Genomic DNA, 12302 nt, shown 5'->3' on the forward strand with positions numbered 1-12302 from the left:
CTCTTCAGATTCGAAGGAGCCTCAGAGTCTACACTTTCCGTTCGGGTGGGCATACGGAGTATGGCCCTTGCTCTTTCGCGGTCGTGCGCGACAGCTGGCGGACTGCAATTACCTAGCCACCGACAGCGCGGCAGTACGAGTGCGACAGGCTTCCGGGACCTGCTGCATGACTGAGGGGTATTGGCAGGCGCAGATGAACTGACAAAGTACTACTCCCAAGCATTCGATTCACATGGAGGCCGGGTGGAGCCTCATAGGCAGTGCGGGACTGACTGTGCGTGTTAGGCCCCCAAGCGAAGGTCGATGGAGGTTCAAGGGGCGGGGGTCTGCACGCACCCGCGAGAGGCGAGCTTTCTTATATTCTCTGGAACCTTGGCCCTGCTAGAGTTCAACCACGCGGTGGTCATATGAGGAAAGCGGTTTCATTCTGACAGGAAGCTCAAGCCAGCGGTCCCACTCGTTAGGAGGCAAGCACCCTCGTGGCGAACAGCGTACCTAAGTAGGTGCTTGAAATCACGGTTCATCACACTGTTGCTTTGTCACTAGTACGGCGGTCGAAACGTCCGCCACGGCATGAATAAACGCATGGATTTACGGTTTGTCAACTGGGGATTCGGTGTAAGATGGCGCACGCTACCGCCACGGCAAATAGTGTACTCAAGTAGAAGCTTGGATATACTGTTTGGAAGCACGCGTGCGTTCCACTATTACGCAGCTCGACGGAAAAACAGCAGCGTGATCCGCAGGGAGGGCGGTCGACGTGTGAGAACAGTAGGCGGCGGCCTGAGCGACACTACCACCTCGACTTTGGGATGGGGGATGTCACTTTGCTTAGCAGCTGTTCACTCGGGCCCGCGAACAAAAGCCCTGGCAGTTAGCTGACTCTTTCTTTGAAGAAGGGGAACCACGGGCCACCGCATATGACAGAGGTGACGCGAACCTTCTAGCTCAAGAAGCTTCTCGTCAACGAAAGGTGACATATGTGAAAGACGCCCCAGGGGCCTCTCTGGTCGCAGTATGGGGCTGTTCGGGCCAGGTCCGAAAACGGGCTAATACCATGACCGGCAGCGCAGCAGCCCTCGGCGCCAGAGAGTCCTTTCCATAGAGCAGCTCAGACTCCAGATCGTAGTCTCATCTCATTCTGCGCTAGTGACTGGTTGACGGTTGCAGCCCTGCTCATTAGCCGGATGTATGTCAAGTAGCTGTGGACAAAGACGTTCTGACTGCCCCCGTGCTGCACCTGGCTCTGTCTTTGCCCTCGAGCCCTTGAAGTAGTAGTTGACCCTCAACTTTCGTACCCTCCCCGGGTATGTGGCTGGCCGGGCATCAACCTGACAATACCTGTGTTCGTGTGAGCACAGAGTCAGTCTTTTCGGTGCGTATTGTCTTGAGGGGTTACTACCGACAAAGACAAAGAGCTGCATGCTCTGTTCTTTTGTTGTCATTGGAAGCGCCAGAAACAAAGCCCAGTTAACAGAAGATGAGACGACGCCAAAAAACTGACGAGCAAGCAGGAAAAATAGACCACAGAATCCACCTATGCTTGCTGCGACCGAAGAGACGACGGCTAATAAGGAAAGACCGAACACCCCTGGTGGTCTAGATAGTAGACCTCCGGAACAGCAAAGGAGTCTCTTTTCTTCTTCTTTTTGATCCCGGCTCATGACAAGCATGGAGCATGATGACAGAAAACGAGAAAGTTCGTATAGCCAACGTAGATACAACCAGGCAAGCACAACATCACACTAGGTCTTTTGTCAGCTTCGCCGTCCACGCCTAGTACTATCCATTCGGCTTGTGTGTCGTTGCTGTTGCCCACGAAGCAAATTATCAAACATAATTCGGCTCTCTTCAGTCTGCTCGTGCGCTGCAAGAAGCTGGTCTGCACCACTTCGCGCATAATCGTACTTGACATTCTTGAGATGTTCCATCAGTGTCCATAAAGTGGCTGTTGCTGTCTCTCCTCTTTCTCCATTTACTCCGTTCAAAAACGGACTGATAGCAGAAGACTTAATATTCTCCATGTGCTCGTGGTCTGCCAGTGAAGCGATGCACCGTCGGGGCGCTTCATTTAACACATCAAAGCTCTGGTTCAGGTACGATGGATCTATTAACGAATGAACTAAAACCTGGATGGAACAGACATCACACAAGAAAATGAAGGCAAAAGTGAGGACCCCTTCCCGCCGCTTCGCCGCTCATACTCATCCAAATTCATCCTTCTACGGGGATCAGTTCTCTGTATAAGTGTACAAGCCCGAAGACAGTAAAACGACAGTCCAGCGTTCTAAACAGTCATTCGTGAAGGAAAGATATCTGCCCGTGTCCGCCTTTCGCTTCCACTATTAGCCGATGGTTTGTGAAGAGCAAAGGGAAATTCGCAGTACAATGGTCACAGCTGATAGTAGTCACGCTCCAGCCTAAAGAGGCTTCAAAGAATACAGAAATCTACTTACCCTAGCAACATCCTCCCTCGAAATACTCTTGCACGGCATAGATTTTATAACGTCATTCACACCGACGACCAATCCCCTGCCACCAGGTTCATCGGACAGACCACCTGAGAGAGGAAAGCAAAGCACATACAGTCATCCGCACCAACAATGGAGAAAACACTTCCACAGAACAGATCCCCTTGACTTCCAAGAATGAGTTATTATCCGCTGTACATACACTGTAAGCAACCTCTCAGAATAGGAGAGCGCATGCACAAACCAGCACCGCCGGGGCACTAAGCTCTCACATCGCCGAACTTATCCTGAATACAACGAGGAAACTCTATTCAACAGCAGCTCATTCGCTCGTGTGGTTTACAGCCATCGGCTCTAACATGAAAGGGCGGCATTCTTCCTAGCTAGCTATGCGGGCTTTACAACACTCAGAAAAACCTTTGGACTTACAGCAAGCCGCCTGTCACCACAGTCACCACGGTCGTCCCCTCCACGAGGGAGAGAAACACCAACACTCACCACCCCCACATAAACATCCAACATGAACACGCATGCGTTCCGTCCTCTAGCGCCATCCTTCGCGTTCTTGAAGAGTCAGGCCCTACCTGGATGGACTATTGTGTAAGTCAAACCACTTCTCACAAGATACCGTTCTGAACGTCTCTTCCACAAGAGAATATCGCCACCTGTTTCGCCTCGCCGTAAGCGGCTTTTTCGCCTTCCCAGCAAATTCAAATGATGAGTAGGAGACGTACCGCCCTGGAGAAATTTCACAAGAAAAGACAGAAGATCGATCAACTCTGTTGAAGGCGGGCACACAATCGACATCAACGCAGTCCTCAAATCCACCGAGGAAAAGCAACCAGCTTGAACGGGGAAGCCGTGTTACTACATCATCTCCACAAATGATACATGCCTTTAACCGCCTTTCTCCCCGCTATGATAGTCTCTCGACTCTTGATTACTGCGCTGACTTCATACCACCTCTCATTCTACAGCGGCCTCATCCCCCCAAACTCGGCCTTGCGAGAGGAACGGAGTAAGTCTGTCTACTCTGAAACAGTCGGATCGTCTATTGTGAAGCAGACAATATACATACAGACACTCCTTGACTGAATGAGTATAGGGTAGCGTCGGCACATGCACACAAGCGGTGCTCATTTTCTTCTCTCTTCTTAGCTGCATAGCACTCGTCTGAGCTGAGCCACCTCGGACACTTTCTGACAGTAGAGGTGAGAACATATCATGACATAGATACCACCTTACTTCACACGAGAAGAACAAATGAGGGGAGCTCATCCCTTCTCTACTGGACGTCATCGTCCACTTGAACACCCCAGTAGTACTGATAGAAGGGTAAGACAAGCAAACTACGTGAGAAAAAAATTGACCTTTCGAGTTCCTCTTCGAACGGACGGCGAGAGTGGTGCTAGAGGATCCTATTGATGAATGAAGGCATGCAGTGAGAAGCCGAAAATAGTGTTCCTACTTCAATCTCTACTCTTGTAATCCCCCAAAGCTACGGTTCTCTCGTACAAAAGAATTACATATATCAACCCTGTATGGCTTCATAAGACTCCCTGATCATTAGAGCAGACATAACGAAAGAGATACGTCGTTTCTTCCCAGAGAGGAGACTTCATGATGACGAGAAAGGGCTAATCGTTGTTGACAGTGGAAAGATATCTTTAGAGCTAGATCGAGAGATGCTGGTGCTCTGCCCCAAAGAGGAAGAGAGATGACTGACCATCATACTGCATAAAACAATATGCATGACAGAAGCTTCATTCGCAGCATCGATGATATTCTTTTGACCTAGCCAATCGACTTCTCGTGGATATCCTCGTAGATAATCGTACAAGGTGATCCGATGGGACGTCAAGCTTTTCGACAATCGAGGACAGGAGTCTCCTTCTACTCCTCCGCACTTTATCATGGCATTAGATGACGAAGAAGAAGAAGACGAAGCTTCATGATCTCCATTCTCACCCAACATGGTACTTGAACCTCTTGTAGTACTCCGGCTTTCTCCTATTGTAGTTGTGGTGGTTATCTCCCTAGAATCCTCTCGACCTTTCTTACTCGTGACAATTCCTCCTCCTCCTCCTCCATCTCCAAGTGAGGGAAGTTCACCTTGGCTGGTAGTTGACGTTACTTGACTTATGCTAAGAGAAGCCGTCTCAGTGGTTTCTCCCACATCACTTATTGTTGACGCGAGAGATTGAGCCGCCGTTCCATTGTGATCTCGTGAAGCTATCGTCTGAACGCTCCCCGCGCTCTTAAGAAGACCTTCTTCATGGAGCTTCTCTGGGGAGATTGGATTAGAACCCCCTCTGTCCGTCGTCTTCATGATCCTGTCTCCCTCTGTCGTTGTATGAACACCGTCCTTGGCAACTTGACGAGTGTCACCTCCTCCTTCTACAGACTCTACAGTCGATTTAAGTTCTTCTCCGCTTTCACGACTCTTCTGACTCGTCCCTGCTAAAGTTTTGCCGAACCATCCACCCCATGAGAACCATCCTGGGAATCCGCCTCCTCCACCTACTCCTTTACCAACTCGATATTTGCTTGACTTCTTTGCACTACTACTTCCCTGGCTATTATGGTGACCATGTTGTACGTCTTTCTTTTCTGGAGACATCCCCCCAGTACCTCCAGCAGCCTCCGTCGTCGTACATGAAGGGCCTTGTTTATCATCGTTCTCCGTACATGCATGCTGTCCGTTACAACTGTTAGTGCTACTCGTATTACTTCTATCTGCCCGATCACATTCTATACTGTTGCTCTCAACTCCCCCCCCGCTATGACTCTGAAGAGAATTATTTTCTGTTGCAGGTTGCTTATCCATACGGCTTTGCGAGGAAAGCTGTAACGAGCGACTAGGGAGCTCTTCTACTCCTCTAGATGTGATACCTGTCGTTCTCGAGCCCCCCGGAGCCAACATGGTCCGCGGACGATTCGCACCACCACCTCCATTCCGATGGAAGAACTTAGATACATTCGTTGCTTTTGAAAAATTGCTCCCTCGGACATTTGTATCTTCTTGACTTATGATATTGCCAGATCGACGCTTGACCGGAGAAAGACGAGAGGATGTACAGATGATGACAGCGTCAAACAGACCTTCTGATGGCTGGAGAGATAGAAGACGTTGCTCGATCTCCCGAAGCTGAGGTTTATAGTGAGCCGCTATAGAACAGCGAATCGAAGGGGGATCTGCTGGAGCGTCCAACAAGGCTCGTTCTACTTGGGAACGGACGTCTTGATACCTTAACCATGCACTCCGGTATAGCCTCTCCTGCTGTGATCGACGGGGGACGACGAAAGTAGAAGCAGGCATATCAAATCGACAGCTACTACTACTACTGCTGCTGGTGGAACTCGGAGGGCCCGGGGGAAGTCCAAAGACTTCTCGAACAGCACCGGTATCGCGAATGTCACAGACGATCACATCTTCACGACAGATGTCAGGATCTGAAAGATTCCAAGAGGAAAAAGTAAACAAGAGAAACAGCGCCCAGCTCCTCCTCACACTGACGAGAAGGGCTGACGGAAGTGGAACACAAAGAGTTGCTGCAACAACATGCGAAGATCTCTACCGACGTAACGCATCTAAAGTCAACGATGGAGAGAACAGAATCGCAAAGATGATAAAGTCCTACCGTAACCCGCAGAAGTCTTACCTATGTGAAAGTATCAAGTAGGGACGCAATCATACAATTGGGGGCTTCAAGGCGTATTCTGTGCTCTCTTACCAGTAAGTAGAGGGGTAGGTACACACTGGATAGAGAAAGACCAACACGTGGTTAGATTGATATTCTTCGCACGAGTGTTCGTGATACAACTGCCGTTAGACCTCCAGCAGGAGGGGGTGTATCTCCATGAGTTCATTACTCCATCCGCACAGCAGCAACGTAACTCGAATCGTGTTCATTTGAGAGAAAAAACGCCTGAGGTGTATGTACACTTGAGCCGTGAAGTTCCGCAAGGAAAGGATGAATGGGCCAACTGGCGAAGTCACCCATGGGTGTTCAGTAGTGTAAAGCAGTGGAATGTTAGCTATCGACACCTCCTACCTTGTTGGTCTCTGCATTTTGTTCATCTATACGAAGTAACTAGGAAAACATGCCTAACTTCACGCACCAAATGAAGTCACACCATGTGAAAGAGAAGAAAAGATGATGAATAGAGGGAAGGAAAAATCACAGAAGAACATGATAGGCACTTGAATGAGACCATCCGATCGATCGAAAGCATTCCTTGCTCTGCGCCAAGTTAACTCGTGTCACCAATGAGATCTTCGAATGTACCTCACTCTTGCATGAACCATACAGCATAGACCTACGTACATGCTTTCACGCATCTATTGAAACAGATGGATAGAAAGTCATGTGTCTATCTACAGAGACCTAGAAATGTATAAACCCAAGTAGTGTACCTCCATGCCTACATCACAGGCTTCACTGCTGCCGCGTTTGAAGCAACGTTTCACCCCTGGAGAATAAGAGAGGAATGTGTGCGTACCTTCTTTGAGTAACTGCATTCTAGTATTAGCATCTCGAGCCAGCCCTGTGACATGCAGCCATCGACGTTCATCATGCTTTTCGATATTCAGTAAGTGCTTGAAGACAAGCCGTCCTAATCTCCCAGCGCAACCTACAACTAACACCCGAAGAGATCGGGGAGTCAGTGTATCTTGAAGTAGTTGAGCTAACACTGTCGCACTGGCCTTTTCTTTCTGAGAGAGCCCCACAGGACGGGGAGGCTGAGGAAGAAGAGTCGGACACACCGGGAGTTGTGCTATATGTGAAGGTTCCCTACTGCTACTATTACCACTGTAGCGGTGTGAAGCTGGATGTGTAGTAGACGAAATTTGATATGCTTTCTCTCCTTCAACTGTTGGAGAAGAGGAAGCGAGTGAGAATGGCAGAGGGCATTCTCTCATCCCCTTCGATGCAGAGGTGAAGTGAGGTGGCATGCACTCACGTAAGGAGACAGACTCCGGTAAGTTTCGACAACACCCTTTCTTTGCAGAACAGGAACCTGTGGAAGAAAGAGATGGGGGAGATTCATCGTCAGGAGAAACTAGAGCATCTGTAGAAGAAGGGGAATGAATTCGATATTCGATTGCATGCGGAAAGCTAGATAATGATGATGGTGAAGCCGTCACATCATACGAGGTGGTAGACAGATGATGACTATTATCCGGTGAGGAAGCAGTCGACACGCATGGAAAGGGAGATCCTTCGGATCCACACCCCCCCTCTTCGTGCTGCAGGGGCTGTTGCTGTGACAGGCAAAGGTTAACTGGTGTGTCGACTCTCCCTTTGAACGCAGTTCGATACTGCTCTTCATGCTTCGATACACCCCCCGGATGAGGCACATCCTCGCCACGGCCCTTTGATATGACCACGGATGATGGTGGATCGGCATGAAACGCTGAATTATGAGATGACGACGACGATGATGCCACCGGCCGCCTTGAAAGCATCGAATTCCCCGCTGAACCCCCTCCACAGGTGTCGGGAGGAGACAGAGGGAGAGGAAGAGAATTAACGAACACCGGATAACCCGGTACCCGCATGGTGTGAAGAAGAAGGAGTCTGGAAAAGACGTTTCATGAGGTATGGAAAAGAGGATACCTCATCGACTAAACCGATGAGAACCCATGAACTCCCCATACACATCTATATGCAAAGTCCTATCACATTTGCCGTGACCTGTTGCCTTTCTACTACCTACCTACCCGCTACGGCGGGAGAGGGGTGTTAGCTAGCCCTTTTCCTCGAATCGATGACTACACTGGAATCTATACTACTTCAAGGTTGCCTCTCTCAGGTGAAACTGCCCCACTTTCACTGAAGTCAGTGGACACGAAGAGACCAAGTCTTGCGGACGCCAGGAAAAAAGATCAGAAGCGCAACTGACTATGGAGCTCTTCATTCTCCCCCGCCCAAACATCCTCTGCTATACGCCGCCGGCTACCCCGCCGACACGCAACAAGCACCGAACTTGAAAACTCGTGAAGCGGATGTGGCCTGCTTCTAAATGACCGCCGCTCAGCTGACGCTGTCAACTGGACAGCAAAACGGAGCGCGAGGTTTCTGTTTGACACACCTTGGAGTGTGGAACCCCTGTTGAGAGCCTTCAAGAAAATGTCATCCCCGGGGAACGGCGTGGCGAGTGACAAAAAGGGTAACAAGCGGGATGGCCTAACACGAGCTAACTGAGCGACCAAAGAAAAAGGTTGTCTGCGTGTGAGGAGCCAGTCCGGAACGCTTTGACAAAGGAGGTCACCCCCTGGACAGTGACAAGAGTCCTACGATGACAAGAGCGACAGCCTGAGGAGACGACAAAAAAAAAGAAATGCCAGGAGACGGGGGTGTCCCGCATGAGTAGGACGACGACTCAGAAAGGCACCCTCGAAAACGACTAGAGAGCAACGGGGAAAGACTGAAGATCCTGCGAGCCACCTGAAGGCGCAGAACGACGAAGAAGATTCCCCTGAAACAATGGGCCTCCGAGGATGGCGCAATGGTGAGAGTGAGGAGGTCAATTTTTCAGGTTGGTCAAAGCGTTTTCCGGGTGGCCCCGCCGAAACAACGTCCAACGAGACGAGTACCGCTGCCACCGCCACCGCCGCGCATACCCAGCCGTTCCTCAGAGGAGTACGCGCGCAGCCAGAAAGATAGGGAAATAAGCTCACTGGTCGCAACAAAGATCCGCGGAGCAGCTAGAGAGAAACTGCGGCTAAGAAGTTAACCTGGATGCAGGACGCACCTTGTAGGTGAAGGTGCGCTGCAGGGATCTGGCATGTTGTCAATAGAGAACAGCATGCACGGGATGACTACGGAGACAGCAACTTCAGCTTAGGCAGAGAAGAAATCAAGTCCGGGAATAGAGGTTTCGTAGTTGGAGCCCCCGCCGCGGACAGAGGAAGCCCCTATCTATCTGCCATGTCTGGAGCCTGACGGCAGCCCCTGCGCCGAGCGCATGCGCGCCTGGCGTTACAAGCAAAGATGGGTCGGGTCCGCGGACCGCTAGATGACTACGACAGGATGACTGGACTATCACCTACCCTCCGTTAGTTTCTCTGTCCTTCCTCGCGGTAAGTCAGCCTGTTTCGAATCCTGAGAAGCTTCCAGTGCGGGAACCGTTTCAAAGGCCGGGTGTAAGTGATGACGGGACTAGAGACTCTTGCTCGACACCGGCCACCGAAGTCGGATCTCGGTCTGACTTTGACAAACCCGTGAAATTCCACGCGGCATCACGCGCACTCGGGAGAGCACCCGAGAGCCCACGGCACCCCCTCCTCATCAGGGCCCGATGTGCCAGCTCCCCTGCTGTGTATCGTCAAGGCCAGCACTACCGACAGTCTGTTCATGGTGGGCCCACGAAAACCGAGGACGGTGAGAAACAAAATGAAGTATGAGGCTTGCACTGTGTTGGGCGTCACACGCACTCAACTTTGGGAGTGACACTGTGGCCTCTTCCTCCTCGGTCCATGATGCGTGCCTTCACAGTCGCCTGCTAACGAAGCGTGTCTCCACCAGCTAAACCGGAGAATCGTGCGTGATACGGCACGCGAAGAGTGCCTGTAATGCCTGCCTGTGGTAGGGCTGTGACCATGAGACCCGTGCAACAGAAGGAAAAAGGACTTCTGGGCCTGCGCCGTGCTGCCAAGTGCGCAGAGAATGGAAGCTCGGGATACCGTGGAGATGCCTCTCGGATTACATCGGCCGGATGGAGGGCCGGGCCAAGCACGCGGACTACAAGCGGTTGTAGACCCACATGTAGATAGTCGACGGGTCCTGCTATCCTCGCAGACAGCCAGCGATGAAGCAGCAAGGCTTCATCTGCCTGGTACAGCGGCGTGTCACCTCTCCGCGGCCCCAGGGTGGACTTGCCAAGTATGCATTCCGATGCCAGTTTAGTACGCCTTCGAAGTGAGGGGGACATTTTCGGAAGTGTCACTGGGGGGTGACCGCGCTCTCCGTTAGGCGAACGCGCGCTGCCTTTGCTTTCCGGTGGAAGTCGTCTAGAGCGGACAAAGAAACTTCCCAAGCGGGGTCACACCGTTACAGTATCTGCTATCTTACAATTGATGTGCATCACCGGATTAAGAACACAAGCAGATGCGTATTTTTGGTGTGATGCCGTCAGAACTACTCTACCAGATCTTCAGAGCTCATCCACGTCGACTGGCACGGGTGTACTGCTGTGTCGGGGTACCATCCAACCGTAGCAGTGGGCCCGAAGACTTCGCGGGATTCTGTGCCTTCTTACTTTCGTGAAAACATGCGTGTTCCTGAAGTCTTTCATCTTTCTACCGCGGTGATTGACCGTAGCGAGGACCTCATGTTCGCTGGGCTCTCAGTGCAACAGCTAGTCTACGTTAAAAATCTGCTGTGACCACTTTTACTCCCCACCAACTTTCTTGGGAACTATCACAAGGGGCACGGGTGGGTAAAATGACGGAAACGCGCTCGCTATCGCAGCTTCCTTCTACTTGTCATCTGACACTCTGCCTGAGTCCTGATCGCATCACCTACAAGCGCGCGGGCGTGGGCGGTGTGATGTGGTGCTGGAGGGGTTGTCGTGTCCGCAAAAGGCAGATGGCAGTAGAAGACTCATTGCGCATCAACATCTGTCCTCACCTCCCACCACAATTCGGAGACAAACGAAAGAAAGGAAGAAAAACGTTTCACTTCTACGAGTATGCAAAGAACTTTTGACGCCTGGTTTTTACGAAGACGTTGCCAAGAGGTCCCGGAATGAAAAATACCCACTGATAAGTAAGAAGACTACAACGCTCACGACAAGTAGTTGTGTGACCAAAACAGAATGGCGGGGACATATGACCGCCGTCACTGTTTGCTTGCTTGCTTGTCAACGTCTTTGTCTACCCCAGTTCACTACTACTACTACATTATTCACAACAGCTAAACCTAGCAGCATCAGATCCATGAAGATCAAGAATGAATGACCGGCATTCAGAAAGGAGACTGAGAGACAGCTGAGTGCTGGAGACGTTCGCTCTTAAAGAAAACATTAGCGCGTTGGTTGGTTCTCTCTGCTACACACATAGATATATATATATATAAGTACAAGGATTTTCCCCGAAGCCTCACTCCACAGTAACCCACCAGCCAACCAATCTCGGACACTCAGCCCAGCCAGCACTGTGTTAGATCCAATAGTGAGCGTCCTTCCTTAACATCATCATGAAGGGCATGCGGCTCCACTTTTCACGTGCATGCTCGTCACAGTCACGTACTGCCACTACTACTAGTGCTGCGACTACTCCATGTCAGCCCAAGCATCATCTTCAATCTCAATAACCGTTTCGCTCTCAGGCTCCTCTCCTCCACCGCCACCACCACCTTCACCTTCGAACATGACCTGTTCACCCTCTCCGCCGCCACCCCCACCGCCCATCATGTATGCTGCTCCACCACCTGCTGCTGCCAATAGCAAGACGCCTCCAACTATACCACCGGCGATGGCTGCTATCGGTGCCCCTCCTTCTTCTTCTTTCTCCTCTTCTTCACTCGGCTCTTCGGGTGTTCCGCCCTGCTCACCGCCTTCAGGAGCCTCGCCCTCACCCGGCCCAGGAATAGGAGCCCCTTCTTCCGGTCCAGGAATAGGAGCCTCTTCCGGACCAGGAACTGTTTCACCCTCGGGTCCAGGGACTGTTTCACCCTCGGGTCCAGGAACTGTTTCACCCTCGGGTCCAGGGACTGTTTCACCCTCGGGTCCGGGGACTGTCTCACCCTCTCCACCTCCAGGTCCGGTCTCTCCCTCAGGTCCAGGAACTGTCTCTCCCTCAGGTCCAGGAACTGTCTCACCCTC

At 51.3% G+C, this 12302-nt stretch overlaps 3 protein-coding genes across 3 annotated transcripts in view; 1 reads left to right on the top strand and 2 right to left on the bottom strand.

Annotated features, from left to right (window-relative positions):
* Window positions 1-1444: 1444 nt before the first annotated feature.
* CSUI_000789 (nad-dependent epimerase dehydratase) lies at window positions 1445-9349 on the bottom strand. The gene is made up of 5 exons (XM_068060996.1): window positions 6975-9349; window positions 4198-5924; window positions 3056-3209; window positions 2457-2560; window positions 1445-2129 (listed from the first exon to the last, which is right to left on the bottom strand). Exons 1-5 carry the CDS (start codon window positions 8032-8034, stop codon window positions 1758-1760), a joined length of 3417 nt encoding a protein of 1138 aa, XP_067927028.1. The 5' UTR covers window positions 8035-9349; the 3' UTR covers window positions 1445-1757.
* A 188-nt stretch (window positions 9350-9537) lies between these two features.
* CSUI_000790 (uncharacterized protein) lies at window positions 9538-10737 on the top strand (the record flags this gene model as incomplete). The annotated part of the gene is made up of 1 exon (XM_068060997.1): window positions 9538-10737. A coding segment is annotated over one exon (345 nt), but the record flags the coding sequence as incomplete, so codon positions are not given.
* Window positions 10738-11750: 1013 nt separating this feature from the next.
* Window positions 11751-12302, bottom strand: part of CSUI_000791 (microneme protein mic12) — a gene marked incomplete at its 3' end in the record, with an annotated part of 10126 nt that continues 9574 nt past the window's right edge. Inside the window, exon 9 of the mRNA XM_068060998.1 lies at window positions 11751-12289. Within this exon, the coding sequence (XP_067927030.1) occupies window positions 11751-12289 (539 nt within the window). The remainder of the gene's footprint in view (window positions 12290-12302) is intronic.

This window comes from Cystoisospora suis (assembly GCF_002600585.1).
Source record: "Cystoisospora suis strain Wien I chromosome Unknown contig_303, whole genome shotgun sequence".
Classification (NCBI taxonomy): Eukaryota; Apicomplexa; class Conoidasida; order Eucoccidiorida; family Sarcocystidae; genus Cystoisospora; species Cystoisospora suis.

Excerpts from the sequence above, each read along its gene's own strand:
- CSUI_000789 (XM_068060996.1), bottom strand. The coding sequence starts at position 8,034 with ATGCGGGTACCGGGTTATCCGGTGTTCGTTAATTCTCTTCCTCTCCCT. Across the intron at positions 3,210-4,197 it reads TTGTTTTATGCAGTATGATG|GGCGGTACGTCTCCTACTCA; the intron begins GTCAGTCATCTC and ends AAATTTCTCCAG. Across the intron at positions 2,130-2,456 it reads CGAGGGAGGATGTTGCTAGG|GTTTTAGTTCATTCGTTAAT; the intron begins GTAAGTAGATTT and ends TGTTCCATCCAG.